Genomic DNA, 18,111 nt, shown 5'->3' with positions numbered 1-18,111 from the left:
CCATGTCATTAGAACAGATCATAATTTAATTTATATTCGGATCTACGTTGTTCAATTCCTTAAGTGATTTAGAAATGCATAACCAATGTATAAGCATGTCTATGAGAACCCATAATAGTACCTTTTACTGTTTGTATATTTTGTTGTTTCAGGGGAAAATAACATGCATGGATGGCAAAAGAGTAGGGATCTGTAATGTTGGGGAGGAAGAGTGTTTTAAGTCTTTAAAGAGAGTCTTTAAATAATTAAAGTATCATTCAGGGAAATAATGAAGAAGAGAGAAGTGATGTCAAAACTGACCATAATGTAAAAATTATTCAGAATTAAATTTTAAAGAAAATTAAAATGGGAAAACAATTTTTAATGTAAGAAGAGGCATGACCAAAAAGAGGAATAAGGGATGCTGCTTAATTACTTCTTACTTCATCTGTAAGAGGGGAAATTAGTAGCATTGACTTGGGGAGGGGGTAAGGAAGGATTATTCAGTTTGTGAATTTTAGATAGCCCACATCTCTCCCCATTTTGCCTTGCAGCTTTTCATCACTGCCACTAAAGTGAAAGGTACCAGACCACTGGGAAACAGCTCAGAAAAAAAATAAGTGTTATTTTATCTAATAATTTGCAATATTGTTTTATCATTTTGATAAATGTCATTTGTTTTTGATAGCTTAACCTAATTTCTAATGATTGTGGAGATGTGTGGCTAGTGAAGTTAGTGATGTTTTTCATGAAAATTGTAGATGGTGTTGAACAACAGCAAAATGGCAATGCGAATCTAGTCATTACATCACTGAGCAAAGGTTAAATGTGATTAATGGTATAGATTTCTTGAAAAATGGTTTGTTGTGATAAAATGTTGAGAGAGCAGCATGAAGTTTTAGAGAATGTAGAGGATATGTTCATGGAGAGACTGACCAAAAGAAGTAAGAAAAGTCTTCAGAAAGTGTGATATTTTATTGGACTGTGAAGCATGAGTAAATGAGAGTAGAGAATAAAGAGTGAATGTTAGGCCAAGGGCAGAAGGTAGTGAAAAACAAAAGGTTATGGTTTGTGTCAACCAAGTGAGCAAGAAAATAAGTGTTGAGAACAACACAGTGAAAGAGACTTAAAAAAAAAGTAAACCCGATTGCAGGTGTGAAAGAGAGTACAAATAATGGAACAAAAGTGAATGCGATTGTGGAAGAGAGAGAGAGTATGAATGAGGAAATGAAAGTGAGTATGCTTGCAAGTATGAAAGAAAATATGAATGATGGAACAAAAGCAAGCAAGATTGCAGAAGCAAAAGAGAGTGCAATTGCCAGAATTCAAGATTTGAAGAATGAAGTCCCCTCCATTACATGCTGTCTCAGATAATTATTTCTAGCTACTGTTTGAATTTCATTTCCTTCTGTCCCTGTGACCATTCCACTTTCCGATCTGTGTTCCTGTAGTTGAAGTCTCCCCCCACCCCTATAATAATGATCCACTCTGCACTTGTGCTAATTTGTTGAAGCATGTCTTGCACAATGTTCCTTATATTTCCTGGTTTAGAACAGTAACCAACTATATATTTCATCCTTTTGGTTTCCATCTTATATCAAATAGCCTCCAATATACAGTACTGCTTTCTGCATTTCTATCTTCCTGCTGATTTCCTTTTTTTTTCCTTCCTTTTTTTTTCTTTTTGCTTCTATCCTTTTGTTATCCTAATCAAATTTCTCTCCTCATTTTGTTTCCTCTGACCTGTGTGACTACCCCTTACCTGACTTATCTGATAGCAATAGTAGTCTGTTTATTTCTCAAGTTCTTCAAGGTGGATGTTAGAAGGTCTTCCTGTCTTTCAATCCAGAAATTTCTTATTGCAACTTGATTAGTTTCCATTGTATATTTGATTATAATGCATTGTGTTGTTTCTGACACATGTCAGATATGTGATATGTTATATGCTTTATGCTCAGGATACTTGTATGAATCCAGCAAAATATTTTCAGACCTATTAAATTCATAGTTTCTTTCTTCCTGATATGGTGCTGTGAGTTTATATAGTTAAAAAAAACCAGATACTGTACATTTACTATTTGACAAAAGTGAGGCAACTATATTTATTTTTTGAAGAATGTTATAGAGGAACTATGCCTAGGAAGACGCCTTGGTCACTAAGATGAAATATTGATCTAATAAATTAATAACTGAATAAAATTAATTGATTATTGTCCCTAAACATCTGTTTTTTTCCTCTAAACTAAAACATGCAACAGCAGAAGTTTAGAAATCAGGTGAGACTAGCATGTACCATCTCCATTCTTATTCATTGCATATATGATCACATTATGAAGAAAAGTATCATTAAGCCTGAAATCTAATCGGTATTGGAGATATTCAACTCAGCTCTTTAATTTATATGATATTATCTCTCTCTCTCTCTCTCTCTCGGATCTCCTCATGTCTGCGGACTTGTGACCTTCCTGATGATGCTTCACCATTTCTTTCTCTCCTGTGCTTCTCTTATTGCTTGTTCTAGTTTAAGTCCAGTGATTCTTGATATTTGGTCAATCCACCTGTTTATTTTTTCCAGGCAGTTGCCTTCCCTTCTACATATGTGTCCAAAATATTGCGCAATTTTTTGTCAATTATGTTTATCAGTCTTGTGTGGATCTTCATTTCTTCTAGGATACTTTTGTTTGTTCGTTTTTCTGTCCAACACACTCTTAACAATCTTCTCCAGCACCAGAGCTCGAATGTCTCAGTTCTTCTTCTGTCATCTTTTGTCATTGTCCAAGATTCAGAAGCATAGAGAAAGATCAAATAAACTAAGGTTTCTACAAGTTTAATTTTTTGGAGATATGCTTGTCTTTCCAGATCTTAGTTAAATCAGTCGTTGCTTTCTTAGCTAGTGCTGTTCTTCTTCATATCTCTTTTTTACATCCATCTTTTTTTGTTATCACTGCAAGGTCATTGAAATTGTTGACAATTTCAATTCCTTCTACATCTATCTCTTCTGCGTTGTTTATAACCATTATTTTGGTTTTGTCTTGATTTATTCGTAAACCATGGCTTAAGCTTTCCCATTCTAATTGATTTAGTATGGATTTTAATTCCTGTTCATTTGTTGCTATTATCACTGTGTCATCTGCGTATCGTAAGTTAGTGATTGTTCGGCCACTTAATTTAATGCTTCCATTCCACTTTTCTAGAGATCTTTTCATTATAGTTTTGCTGTAAAGGTTGCATAGTAACAGTGAGAGTATGCATCCTTGTCTTGAACCTTTTTCAAATTGATATGCAGGGGACACTGAGTTTTCATTTCTTACTGTTGCTTGATTTTGTTGATATAAGTTCTTTATGAGGGTTACTAGATGGCTTGGTATTCCTTATTCTTGTATGATGTCCCATAAAATATCCCATCTCATACAGTCAAAGACCTTGGAGTAATCTATAAAGCATTGATAAAGGCTTTAGTTGAATTCCCTTGCTTTTTCAAATATTTGTCTGATGTTAGATATATGATCTCTAGTTCCTTGACCTTTTCTGAATCCTATGATAAATTTAGTTTAATCCTTTATCCCAGTGAGAGTAAACAAAGTTTGCGCCTGAAAATATCTTCAGGACTGAATATAGTGTTGTACTATCTTACCTGGGTAAGTAGTACAACACCAGGCAACTCGTAGCAAAGGTGGAGCAAGATACCAACACTCCTATCCCAGTATCTCCCATAATGCAAAACACATCTCCTTGCGGATATGTATAATGTTATGCATTAAGGGATTGGCCACTACCCAGACTAGTTTCGACCTTTATTGAGGTCTCTTCAGTGGGAGCCAGGCCCAGAGTTGGAGATACCAGACAGAAGCAGTAGCAAGGTCATCTTTACCTATAGGAGTTGCCAAAAGGTTTGCCACCTTTTTTTTTTTATTAAATTACTCTGGATTTAGAGAAAGATGTTGAAAGTTTATTTTTCACTAGGTTAGACTATGATAAATTTAGTTTAATCCTTTATCCCAGTGAGAGCAAACAAAGTTTGCACCTGGAAATATCTTCAGGATTGAATATAGTGTTGCACTATCTTACCTGGGTAAGTAGTACAACACCAGGCAACTCGTAGCAAAGGTGGAGCAAGCTGAATCCTGCTTGTTCTTCTGAGATCTGATGGTCTATAAAACTTTGTCATCTTTCCTTAATAATGTGTAGTAAAATCTTGCTGGTATGTAAGATAAGGGCAATGGTGCAGTAGTTTTTACATTATTTTATTATTATTATTATTATTAATATTATTAGTTTTCACATATGATATTATATCCGCAAATAAATCCAGTAGAAGCTTCAAGATACTTTAAAATCAATTAAATAACTGGTAACAAATTTTGTATACAAATTAATAATAATAATAATAATAATACATTGAAAATAGTTAGAAAGCAAATTAGTTCTGTTGCATAGAGGAGACTTCAAGATACAAGTTGCAAATTATAAACCATTCAGCATCTCAGTAGTGTTGGGTATGGTAATAGAGAAGTTGTTAAAAAGGCAGAATATATGCTCAGGTAAGATTTTGAAATTTGGTAAGGACAGGAGGCACTGGGAAATTTTAAGGTGATGTAGGAGGAGATGATAGAGCTTGAAGTGGTGGCTGACAGAAATCTGAAATTTAGGGATTGTATTGCCAAAATCGTGATGACATCACAACAGATTATTGATGATTTTTGATCAGAACGCCTTTGAGATGCACAAGCAAAGAGCTTATGGTTCCATTATGTAATACTTGGATCAAGCAACATATAGACTACTGTGTACAGATCTGGATGCCTGGTTTTCAAGGTGGATGAAAAAACAAGTCTTCACGATACAAGAAGATACAAGACATATTGAAGGAATGCTATTTGCAGAGTGCTGGAAATAAGAGGAAGAGCAGGAGAGATATTATTGAAACATATAAGTTGGTGAGGGTTTGTTACCAGATTAATGTGGAGGAGATTTTTCATAGAATTTGTGGAGATAGGTGTAGAAGAAAAGAACATCATCATCATTGCCGGAAGCTGTATAAGGACGGTGTGAAAAAGGGAGTGAGGAATAGCCTCAGTGTATGGAGAGTGGTAGGTGAGTGGAATATATTGTCTGAGAGTATGGTGAGTGCAAAAACAATAAATGAGTTTAAGGCATGGTTGAATGATCTTTGCATGTGACAATGGAGACCTTCCATAATGAGTCTTGCACCTTATTGGAATTCAAATGTTAATAATTGTTTACGTTATTACAATGAATTGGGTGAGTAATTATTGTTGAAATGTAATGGTTGGTTTTGAGTACTGGAATGGAAGTCTTCTTCATTATGATTGGAATTTAGATTCTGTATAATGGGAAATAGTAGAATGAATTTTCATTTATTTCAAGGAAGAGAGAAACTATGCCTTTAGGAAACTTATTCACTTTTTTAAATGCATTTACCACACTCTCAGGGAATGCATTCTGCTTATCCACCACTTTCCATGCAAGTAACCTGCTTCTCATTTCCTTGCTAAAAACCTCCCTACATAGTTTTATTTTTATGGCTATTTAGCCTATTTTTGTTTAGGAGTACCCCTTTTTTAATCATATCATTGACTTTTTACTCAAATTTTAGGGCATTACTGATGTTTTATATGGACAGATATATGAAGAATGTATAGGAAGAAAAAACCAGACATACCTTTGTGGGATGTTGCTGTCTGTCTTCTTTTTCAGTGGCATCCTGGTGTATAGCGATATACATTCATTGTTGAAGGAAGGAAGTATGACTGAACGGAAGGGGGTGGGTCAGAAAAGTGGGGTTTGAGATATGTGGGAGAATTATTGGTGAGGCAATAGGTATGTGAACTTTTTTGAAAAACCTGGGTTTTTTTTATATTTTTAAATTATTAAAGGTGGGCAGAGAATACTTTGGGATGGGGTGAACATAGAAATTTTTGGGGAAGGAGAAGGATATTTTGGGATAAGATCAGGGATGGGAGAACGGGGTGTGAGCCATTTCGACAGTGTGTTGTCTTCGGAGCTTGTGGGGGAAGGTAAAATAGGGTTACTCCTAAACAAAAATAGGCTAAATAGCCATAAAAATAATATTTATTTAGAGGAGTAACATGGGAATTTTCCCAGAAATAATACCAATAACTCCTTACATAGTTTCCTAGGACCAGTTGTTCTTTCTCCATCCCTGTCACTGTTCTATGAAAAATCTCTTCTCTATTAATCTTGCAATAGCTCTTTACCGCCTTATATGCATTCATATCTGCAGGCTCTGCTAATGGCATTCCCACAATCTGTTCTCATATCAAGCATTCCAAAGACCTGACATCTCTATATTTTCTCTTCTCTGGACCCTTCTTAGTATATCTTGAAACCAGATGATGTAATCTTTGCATAGTCATTTCATAGGTACTACATATAATTTTTGTGGCCATATACACTGTTATCCTCACTTTCTACATTTTTTAGGTTTAATTTCACTGTTAACATTAGCATTCCCCCCCCCCCCCCCCAGCCTCTTCTATTCCTTTGTCTTTCCTGTCTTTTCATACTCATTAAATTATATTCTAGCAAGAATATCCTTCCCTACTTTTAACTAGGTCTCATGAATGCAAGTAATTTTTTGGCTAGTTTACAGATACTAATGTCATAAACTAAATATGATACATTATATTGGATTTATTGGACCATGGTTTAGATAAAACATATATACATAATCGTCGACAAGTTTTGCCAGCTGGGGTCTGTCTGGCTTTATCAAGACCGGAAAGGTTATACTAACATTAAATGCTAACAAAAGAATGCAGTATCGACTTAGAAAACAGTTAAACAAATTGAAGAGCACAGTTGACATCAAAAGCATAAAGTGTGGAGACTTAATCATTGTTATTAAACCGTGTTTTATAATTTTTCGTGTAATTGAGTTTTGCTAAACATAATGAATTAATTAAGTTTTTCCAAATGTCTTTTAATATTATGCCTTGGTTTCTGTCAAGGTTGTCTCCTGTCCGTAGTACTATTGCAGCTTCTTTAAAGGTTCTATATCTGTAATCCTCTTCAATATATGGCATCGAGTTGTTCCAATCTATGGAATGGTTTGAAATTGAGAAATGATATGCTAATCCTGAGGTGTCTGTTCTGTTATTATTTACATCACCGACATGTTCCTTCTTTCGGATTTCTAGGCTTCGTGAAGTTTGGCCTATGTAAGTCAGTCCACATGAACACAGTACGCTGTAAACTCCTGCATATTTGTAGAAAGCGATGCTGTCCTTAGGAGATCTTAATAATTAATTCATTATGTTTAGCAGAACTCAATTATGCAAAAAATTATAAAACGCGGTTTAATAACAATGACTAAGTTTCCACGCTTTATGCTTTTGATGTCACGCGTTCTCTTCAATTTGTTTAACTGTTTTTTAAGTCGTTACTGTATTCTTTTGTTAGCATTTAATGTTAGTATAACCTTTCCCGCTTGATAAAGCTAGACAGACCCCAGCTGGTGAAACTTGTCAATGATTATGTACATATGTTTTATCTAAACCATGGTGCAATAAATCCAATATAATGTATCATATTTAGTGAAAAGGACCAAATATTAACTATCAAAATGTCATAGACTATTCTTTGTTCCTGATGCTTCTGACATAGTAAATATACTTTTAACCATGGGACAGTACTGATTACTGGAACTCTTTTGTCCTATCCAGATTAACTAAGCAGTCTGTGATTATTTGTCCACTGTTGCAACATTGTCATACACACAAATTGAATCTAGTCCCATCTATTTTACTATCATCCTCTTCACAGATGCACTTTTTCTTTTTAATCTTGCTCATTCTCGTTGCACTCATTTTTTTAAATTTCTTTCTCTCAGCCTCATTGCAATTCTTTTTTTTTTAATCATTCTTGTGCATACTACAATCATTTATCCACATCACTTCTCTTCTAATAATTTTGGCCTCTCTGTCTCTCTTCATATATCTATTCTCTCACACAGAACAGCAGTTTTTCAAGCGAGACCCATCCTGCTGATTCAGATCTTTCCACTCATCAAAATTATCCAGTCATCACAGATTTTGACCTATGTGAGGTGAAGTTAACCATATATAGGATTAACTTCACCCTACAAGACAGTTTGCCACACCCGAAGATGATTAATTACCACCTAAGAGGGTCTACTTAGCATTTTCTTCAGCTTAGAAGATATACATTTATGAAATCAGTGAGTGCTATGTTTGCCAAGTCACTAGCAGAAAGAAATATCACCAGCAAGAAGAGAGGGAAGATCTGATAAGAGAGATTTTAATTTTCATTCACTTTTCGATTTTTATCCTTTCAGGATGACCCAATCAAAAACTGATTAAGTGCTGTGGATGATGATCCAGAGTGAAATAGCATCATTTTTGAAGGCAGTTTTTCATAAATTTGGACACTTTTTATTTTATTGAATGCAAAGCATGAATACCAAAATTACTGCTCCAAGTTTTTTTTTATCAAAAAAAAAAAAAATCTACCTAATAACAATCTGGAATGCATTCTAAAAATGGTCCAATACACTGAATTTGCACTCAAGATATTGCTCAGAATTTTGATTTAAGGTGTTGTCAGTCTGATTCTCTGCAGAAATTATGAACAAATGTAGTCAGAGACATTAAGAATAAAGGGTAAAGTGAGATCTCCAAAGAGCTCAGGCTAAAAACTATATTATGAATATTCCTGTATCATTTTTATGAGCAGCAATGTTCAAAACATAGATGTATAATAAAGATAGAAGGCCAGAAAAATATTTGTCCTGAGACCTGAGTTGAGACACTTTTTCATGCAGGTCTGTTTTTTTTTTCACGGTAACCCACCACAAAGGATTAGAAAACTATACAGTATGAATGAAAGAACTGCTACCAATAATGAATAAATTTCATAAACTATCATTCAGTTTTGATTCACAGTTATAAAACTCACTAAATTTTTGCCATCCATTGAGCAAATGACCAGTGTGCTGTATTATGCATATGGCCCTCAATGTTGCAGTGGAATACTGTCTGTTGTGATGTGATGTAGCAAAAAGTGCAAGTTTGTTTTTGGCTTGCTAAATTGAACTTTCTAGTTACTTTTGAAAAGTAGTTCAAGCACAAATACTGATAGGATCAATTTCAGCAATAGTCATGTCATGGCTTGATCAGTTGGTTGGGAAGGCGAATCGTTCTGCGTTGAAGGAGAAAAGAAGCCATAACTATGCAAAATGCAGATCAACTGTAAAATATGTAATCCTTTCATAATAAATTTAGTTTAATCTTTTATCCAAGTGTGAGCAAACAAAGTTTGTGCCTGAAAGTATCTTCAGGACTGGGGTAAGGTAGTAAACAGTTGCTCACACTTGGATAAAGAATTAAACTAAATTTATTATATTCTAACCAAGTGAAAAATAAACTTTCAATATCTTTCTCTAAATCCAGAGTAATTTAATAAAAAGGTGGTACACCTTTTGGCAACTCCTATAGGTAGAGATGACCTTGCTAATGCTTCTGCCTGGTATCTCCACTTGACCTTGGCTCCCACTGAAGAGACCTCAATAAAGGTCAAAACTAGTCTGGGTAGTGGCCCTTCCCTTAATGCATAACATTATACATATCTGCAAGGAGATGTGTTTTGCATTATGGGAGATACTGAGATAGGAGTGATGTTAGCTTGCTCCACCTTTGCAACGAATTGCCTGGTGTTGTACTACCTTACCCCAGTCTTGAAGATACTTTCAGGCACAAACTTTGTTTGCTCACACTTGGATAAAGGATTGAACTAAATTTATTATAGTCTAACCAAGTGAAAAATAAACTTTCAACATGTAATCATTTCCTTCCAAGATTTAGTAAAATATGTAAAGCTTTTCACTTTAATCTAATCACTCCTTAAATGCATTTAGGGGTTTTACTTGCAAACTGCATATTTCTATCTTCACTCTGGGAACAGAATTTGCCATTACCATCTCTCTTCAAATGGTTCATGGTTAACTTCCGAGCAGCATTGATCTCCTTCTCTACAGCATATGTCCACATATGTTGTTATGTCAACATATCTGTTATGTTAACTGATACTGTTATGAACTGTACGTTAATGATATTAAGAAAGATTTGAATGGGTATATACAGCTTTTTGCAAGTGAAACAAAGTTGGAATGAACTATGAGGGGTAGAGCAGATGTAGTGGACTTACAAGATTTGAATAGACTTAGTGAATGGGCATAAGAGTAGGGATGCAAGTTCAATGTTGTGAAATGTAAGGTTTTAAAATTTCATCCTTTGAAAACAAAGATGGGATGTAGAATTTCCTCTTGGTGGAGATATATTGTTGGAGGTGAAGGAAATAACAGATCTTGGAGGTGATGGTGGATAAGGATCTGAAATTTAGCAGACATATTGCCAAAATTGTGACGACAACACAATGAATTCTGGGAATGATGTGGAGGACAATGACTTGAAGTATGAAGAATCTGGTTCCATTGTATAAGGCTCTGATTAGGCCACATATGGACACATGCACAGATTTAGTCACCTGTAATAAATTTAGTTTAATTCCTTTATCCAAGTATAAGCAAACAAAGTTTGCACCTGAAGTATCTTCAGGACTGAGGCAACTCATGATAAAGGTGGACCAAGCTCTCTTCTTATCTTAGTATCTCCCATAATGCAAAGCACACCTCCTTGCAGACATGTATAATGCCATGCATTAAGGGAATGGCCACTGCCCAGACTGGTTTCGACCTTTATTGAATGTTCAAGTACAGGTCAAACTCCAAAAACTCAGCGTTGTTCCCCCTCACTAACAGGCTCACCCTGCCACTGAGAAGAACTCTCAGAACCGGATGGCTCTACACCGTGGCAGGCTCACCCCACCACTAAGCAGAGCTGCTCATTTGCTCATATCTCATTTGAGGGGAACAGCAGCAGCTGTGTCTCAGTTAACTTCATGGGCTACAGCATTGCCATTCATTATCCCCCCCCCCCCCCCCAGGACCTGAGTGACAGCAACAGCCGAGCAGTTAAAACTTCATGGGCTACAGCATTGCCATTCATCACCCAAGCTTTCAATCGGTTTCGACCTTTGTCAAGGTCTTGTCAGTGGGAGCCAGACCCAGAGGTGGTGATACTAAGGTGGAAGCAATGGAGAAGTCATATTTACCTATACGAGTTGCCAAAAGGTGTCTCACCTTATTATTAAATTACTCTGGATTAAGAGAAAGATGTTGGAAGTTTTTTCCACTTGGTTAAATTATAATAAATTTAGTTTAATCCTTTATCCAAGTGTAAGCAAACAAAGTTTGCACCTGAAGTATCTTCAGGACTGAGACAACTTGTGGTAAAGGTGGACCAAGATCTCATCACTCCTTGTCTTAGTATCTCCCATAATGCAAAGCCCACCTCCTTGTGGACATGTATAATGCTATGCATTAAGGGAAGGGCCACTATCCAGACTGGTTTCGACCTTTATTGAGGTCTCATCAGTGGGAGCCAGACCCAGAGGTGGTGATATTAAAGAGGAAGCAATGGAGAGGTTATATTCACCTATACGAGTTGGCAAAAAGTGTCTCACCTTATTATTAAATTACTCTGAATTTAGAGAAAGATGTTCGAAGTTTTTTCCCACTTGGTTAGACTATAAGATTTTTAGTAGTAGTGGCTCTTCCCTTAATGTAGCATTATACATCCTCAAGGAAGTGTGCTTTGCATTATGGGAGATACATAATACATAATTCAGGACTGAGGCAACTTTACCATGAGTTGCCTCAGTCCTGAAGATACTTCAGGCACAAACGTTGTTTGTTTACACTTGGATAAAGGATTAAACTAAATTTATTATAGCTAACCAAGTGGGAAAAAACTTCCAACATCTTTCTCTAAATCCAGAGTAATTTAATAACAAGGTGAGACACCTTTTGACAACTTGTATAGGTAAATATGACTTCTCCATTGCTTCCACCTTAGTATCACCACCTCTAGGTCTGGCACCCACTGACAGGACCTCAATAAAGGTCGAAACCGGTCTGAGTAGTGGCCCTTCCCTTAATGCATAGTATTATACATGTCCACAAAGAGGTGTGCTTTGCATTATGGGAGATACTAAGACAAGGAGTGATGAAAGCTTGGTTCACCTTTACCACAAGTTGCCTCAGTCCTGAAGATACTTCAGGTGCAAACTTTGTTTGCTTACACTTGGATAAAGGATTAAACTAAATTTATTATAGTCTAACCGAGTGGGAAAAAACTTTCAACATTTAATCACCTGGTTTTCAAAAGGATGAAGAGATGTTGGAGAGGATCCAAAGGCAATTGATCAAAATAGTTTCTGATTTCTGGAATGTTGAATATGAGGAAAGGTTGAGAAGATGCAATTTACATAGTCTAGTGGGCAGGAGGAAGAGGGGTTATATGATAGAGATGTAAAGTTAGGAAGGGGTTGTTATAGGATTAATGTTGAAGTGGTTTTTCATAAAATGGTGGGAGATTGGGGAGAACAAGAGGTCATGCCTGGAAGCTGTATAAGGCGGGTGCGAGCAAGGGAGTAAGAAGCAGGTTTTTTGCATGGAGAGCTGTGAATAATTGGAATGCACCACATAATCACTCAACTATATGTTTTGCACAAAAGATTGTTTAGAGTTTACAAGATTTAGTTAGTGTAGAGGTTAAATCAAATGACAAATCTAACTGGAACATACAATATTTGCACTGGAAGTTTTATCATTTTATGGGAAATGCATTTTTTTCACAATGAGACTAAATGTGATACAAAATTATGCAATCCTTTTAGATACCAAAAAAATTCCTCCTCAGCATAATGATGTTTCATGTTTCATCTCTTTAAAGTTTGTTTGAATATGCAGTTCCCTAGATGTTTCTTGCAAAAGTGGGTTGTATAGTATGTTCTTATAGGCCCTGACTGCTCAAACTCTTTATGCATTTACCACCTAAAGTAATTTACTTTTAAATTCTTAAGTGGGAATGCATAAAGATGCTTGAATATCAGATTCATCTGCAAGCAATAGCTGCATTGAATTGTTGAATAATAGTTGCTGGCAATTCCATCACACTGAACATTACAAAATACCTGGCAAGAAAATGAATAGAATTTTGAGTGCTTTGGCATCTGTACGTAAATCTTTCATAATTCTTTCTCTGTTTAGCTTATTAACTTTGTCATTTTATGTTTGGTAGTAATTATAACAGATCACGAAATTTATAAGTTTTTATTTCGTGATAATTATAACGATATGTTGTATATATCAAATTGACCTGTCCTGCTTGCAGGGAGTGATTCCATAATCTTGGAACTCTTCTCTTATGACATAATGTATTCCTTTCTTTTAGGCTTACACGGTGATCCAAATACATTTTGGAAAATTATGGAGACAACTACCGTGTTTGAGTAAAACTTTACTTTAATATAAACTAAGATCCACTTTCGACGTTTCAACCTTTATATCAGGTCATCTTCTGGAGCATATGCACTATATACAGAAAATAAGCTACACTACAATCTACATGGTTTGTTAAAGTTACTGACCAACTGTTACAACAATTATTGGCCAGACCTCTGGCAAAAAAAAAAAATTTTTTAATTTAAAAAAATGAAAAATAAAAATATACATCAACTAGAGTCTTATTATTAATATTATTTACTGGTTGTAAAATTACATTGGGAGCAACAACAAGTCTATGTATATATATTAACACCATGATCATACATATACATTCCAACCAGTTGGTATGGAATAGTTTCCAATACTGGCTGAAGGTTGCCTAGAGTCCTGACTGAATAGGTGGGCTGAATGTGTGCCATCCAGATTCTTGGAATTTTCATGCCGCCATTATTGTTGCTATTTGGGTGGTTTATCAGAATTTCGCAAGCTTCCTTAAATTTTCTTTCATACCAGGTTTTAGTATGATGTAAAGAGCGGGTACTTTTCCAGTCGATTTGGTGTAAGAGCATGATCTGAGAGGTCTGCTTTACCAAAACGGTTATATTTAATGTGTCTTATGTGTTCTTTTTTACGTATAGGGATTGTACGTCCTGTTTCACCAATGTACCATAAGTTACAGGTGCAGTGGATACAATAAACTCCAGGATGTGCTAATGTATTATTTTGATACTACTTCATGTCATGCATGTGGTGGCATCAAATTTTGCAACAAGCAAAATTTGATGAAATAATAATAATAATAATTAACCATAATTTTTTATCTTAAAATAACAATTAAACATTTCAGTTAAACGAAGCTTAGTTTAATTGAGGTAATTGTTGCTTACCATCATTTTATGCATTTGCTGTACAATTGTTTCTGTTTTATCAGTTTCAACAAGCACGCTAGCAATGGGTGTAAATTTTCCAGCACATTTAGTAGTAATAAAATCAACAACACAATATTTTTCTGGAACTTGTCAAGAATATTCAGAGACACAGATTCTTCAAATGATTGGCAGAGCTGGAAGACCACAGGTTAAGTATTAAACAATTTAAAATTGTATATTTAAAATATCAATCTAGCAGTTGTTGTTTTTTTATGCAGTGATTCGCCTCATAATTAGGTTTAATGGAATGCATACAACAGAGAAATAATTAAACATAAGTTTAATAGTTTCTATATTTCATTTCTGCAACAGGGATGAATATAATATTAATATTATATTATTATCATATATATTATAATCTATTAATATTATATTATATTATATTATATGGCCGTAGCATGTGGCGGTGAATTTGAGCTGTGTAGAAGAAAGTGATTTTTAATTGGTGAATAGTCCATTTTCCCCCCCGTTTTTCTACATTTTTGAGTGCTAAATTGTTTCTCTGAATACGAGTGTACTTCAGTGGTTGTTTTTTGGAAGTTAGTGGCTGTCGCCATATAATATATTTTGGTTACCTTCGGAATCGAATGCATAACGGTGGAAGACAAAACAAAACTAAGTTTTCATTACTGTATTTAGTTATATTTCATTTTATTTAGTGTACTTAAATGTTTTGTGTTGCTTGTAATTGTTTGTACATTTTTTCCTAAGGTGAGGAGTGGTTTCTTTGCATGGAGGGTGGTTGAGCCGTGGAATGCATTACCTGATAGAGTGGTAAGGGCGAGAACGGTCAATGAAGGACAGAAGGTTACAAGTGGGTTCCCACAGGGCTCAGTACTAGGACCTATATTGTTTAACCTTTATATCAATGACATTGCCAGTGGATTGCAAGGGGATATTCAGTTGTTTGCAGATGATGCGAAGCTGGGAAGGATTATTAGTAATAGTGCAGATGTGGTAGCCCTGCAAGAGGATTTGAATAAGCTAGATAGATGGGCAAATGAATGGGGGTGTCAGTTTAATGCAGCAAAAGGTAAGGTCTTAAGGTTTGGGAAACATCGATGGGATGCTGCATACTCTATGGGAGGAGTTATACTGGAGGAAGTTGGGGAGACAAGAGATCTGGGGTTGATGATTGATAGAAACCTGAAGTTTAGGGGACATATTGCAAAGGTGGTGAAGGTAACACAGAGGATTGCTGCAATTATGAGAAGGACACTGACCTGCAGAGATAAGAGGGTTATCATTCCATTGTATAAGTCTCTGATCAGACTACACTTGGATTATTGTTCTCAGATTTGGTCCCCAGGATTTGAAGGGGATAAATTAACTGTGGAAAGGATACAAAGACAGATGACAAAGATGGTCTCAGGACTGTACAAGGATAGTTATAAGAATCGGCTGAGGGAATGTGGACTGCAGAGTTTGGCAGATAGAAGGAGGAGAGGTGGTTACAGGGTTGACACTGGGGAGTTCTTTCACTTGGTTGAACAGCGGGAAGGAGTGATGACAAGAGGCCATCCCTGGAAGTTACGAAAGGAAACTGTGAGCAAGAGGGTGAGGAGTGGTTTCTTGCATGGAGGGTGGTTGAGGCCATGGAATGCATTGCCTGATAGAGTGGTGAGGGCGAGAACGGTCAATGAGTTTAAGAAGTGGTATGATAGACTTTGTGTTTCTTAGGGGGAACCTCCCCTCGATGAGTCTTGACAGACTTTATGTTCTTAGGAAGGACCTCCTAGTGATGAGTCTTTTGACTCCATGGAGGCCTGAATAATAATAATAATAATAATAATAATAATAATAATAATAATAATAATATTATTATTATTATTATATATTACAATCTATTAATATTATATTATTATTATATATTACAATATATTAATACTATATTATTAGATATATTACAATATATGAATATTATATTATATATATTATACCCCTATCTTCAGGGATATAATATTGAAAGTGTATAACCACACACAAAACAATATGTCAAAGAAGACATTGTTTTGTGATTATAGACTAGAAGCTAAATAAGAAAATATAGACTAGATGCTAAAGTCCTATAATGGGTGCTGTTTGCTAGTTTTTGCTGTTGGGTAGAAAGCCTAAGAATTAAATCTAAATATAGGTGTGTTCAACTTCCCAAATCTTGGAAAGTTTAACACAACCATATTTGTTTAGATTAGGTTGGTTTTTAAATCTGCGGCTGTGAAGCTAAATCAAGTTTGTATTACGTTTCAGCTATTTAAGTTCTAACTACATCAGTCGATCAAGATCCAGGTGGACTGATGTAGTCAGAAGACTGAAATTATCATTATTATTATTCAGGCCTCCATGGAGTCAAGAGACTCATCGTGGGAGGACCTTCCTAGGAAACACAAAATCTATCATACCACTCCTTGAACTCATTCACCATTCCTGCTCTCACCACTCTATCAGGCAATGCATTCCACGGGTGGTTCAACCACCTTGCACGTAAAGAAACCACTCCTTACCCTCTTACTCACAGCTTCCTTTTGTAACTTCCAGGGAAATATAAGATCTGACAATATATATATTGGAGTCCTGATGGACAACAAACTAATTTGGAAGAAAAATTCAGTAGGAAGCTAGTAGTAATGTAAACGTTTCATGTATTACTAGTTATAGAAATCTGAAGATATATGGGATTTAAGGGGATAAAAATCCCTTGTTGTTTTATAGCCAGTAAGCGAAACTTAAGATCGTGAACTACGATCTATGAGTTTCATGCCGAAAAACTATCGGCATAGGCAATTCGAAGCAAAGGTGAAGAAAGCTCCCTCACTATTCTTGATATTTTCTCACAATGTAAAACACAGCTCCTAGGAGCTGTGTTTTACATTTAACCTTTCTCATAAATTACAAATAACCTTTCTCATAAAACAGCTCCTAGGAGCTGTGTTTTACATTGCGAGAAAATATCAAGAATAGTGAGGGAGTTTGCTCCACCTTTGCTTCGAATTGCCTACGCCGATAGTTTTTTCGGCATGAAACTCATAGATTGTATTTCGCGATCTTAAGTTTCGCTTACTGGCTATGAAACAACAAGGGATTTTTATCCCCTTAATTTCTATTAAGGTTGCCAGAAAACTAGCCATTTGGTTTTTTATCTTAACTATATATGGGATTTATTTAAGAATATGGATCTTCATTAGGATCTGCATGAAAAATGCTATATTCTTTCATTAAGTGATCCTTATAAGTGATGAATGACAGTGGAAAGAGCATGCATGCATGTCATTTGATTTTAGGTAGGAGATGAATTTCACTGCCCATTGTGAGAACACTTCCTCTGCTTACTGGAGGCCTTGAAAAAGTTCCATGTTGGTCTCTAGAGCAGGGTTTTTGGAATGTGTGAAAATAAATAAAAACTTACAAAAAAAATATAAAATTGATAAAAATGGCAAGAAAAAAAAAAATCCTTGTCCACCCACAGTATAAACTCTACTGTAGGTTTATAATAACCTTTCTCATATGAGGGGGAAAAAAGAAAAGAAAGAAAGAAAAAAACATCACTTTCCTGTATGTGTTTTCTCCTTCAATTTTAACAACTGGCCTATACTTAAACTGTATGTCAGCTGTTAAAATTGAAGGGGGAGGGCATAGGTATGATGTCCAGTTTATGCCATATAATTATAATGTTTTGAAGAGCTTTTCTCTTGACACTTTATCATATGCCTTTAATGTATATCACTATAGTGAATATAGATCCTTGTTATATCCCAACAAATTTCTGAACTATTTCTCTGAAAGTAAAAATTCTAACAG

The 18,111-nt window shown here is 35.4% G+C and overlaps 1 protein-coding gene across 1 annotated transcript in view; it reads left to right on the top strand.

Annotated features, from left to right (window-relative positions):
- The window catches only part of LOC150095741 (putative ATP-dependent DNA helicase HFM1), a 178,899-nt gene that overhangs the window by 9,414 nt on the left and 151,374 nt on the right, over positions 1-18,111 (top strand). The window contains exon 2 of the mRNA XM_090409949.1: positions 14,319-14,464. Coding sequence (XP_090266075.1) covers positions 14,319-14,464 — 146 coding nt within the window. The remainder of the gene's footprint in view (positions 1-14,318; positions 14,465-18,111) is intronic.

Source organism: Typopeltis vanoorti, chromosome 20, assembly GCF_054136105.1.
Source record: "Typopeltis vanoorti isolate ZY-2024b chromosome 20, IOZ_Tvanoo_1.0, whole genome shotgun sequence".
Lineage (NCBI taxonomy): Eukaryota > Metazoa > Arthropoda > Arachnida > Uropygi > Thelyphonidae > Typopeltis > Typopeltis vanoorti.
This window is presented reverse-complemented; position numbering and strand designations above follow the sequence as displayed.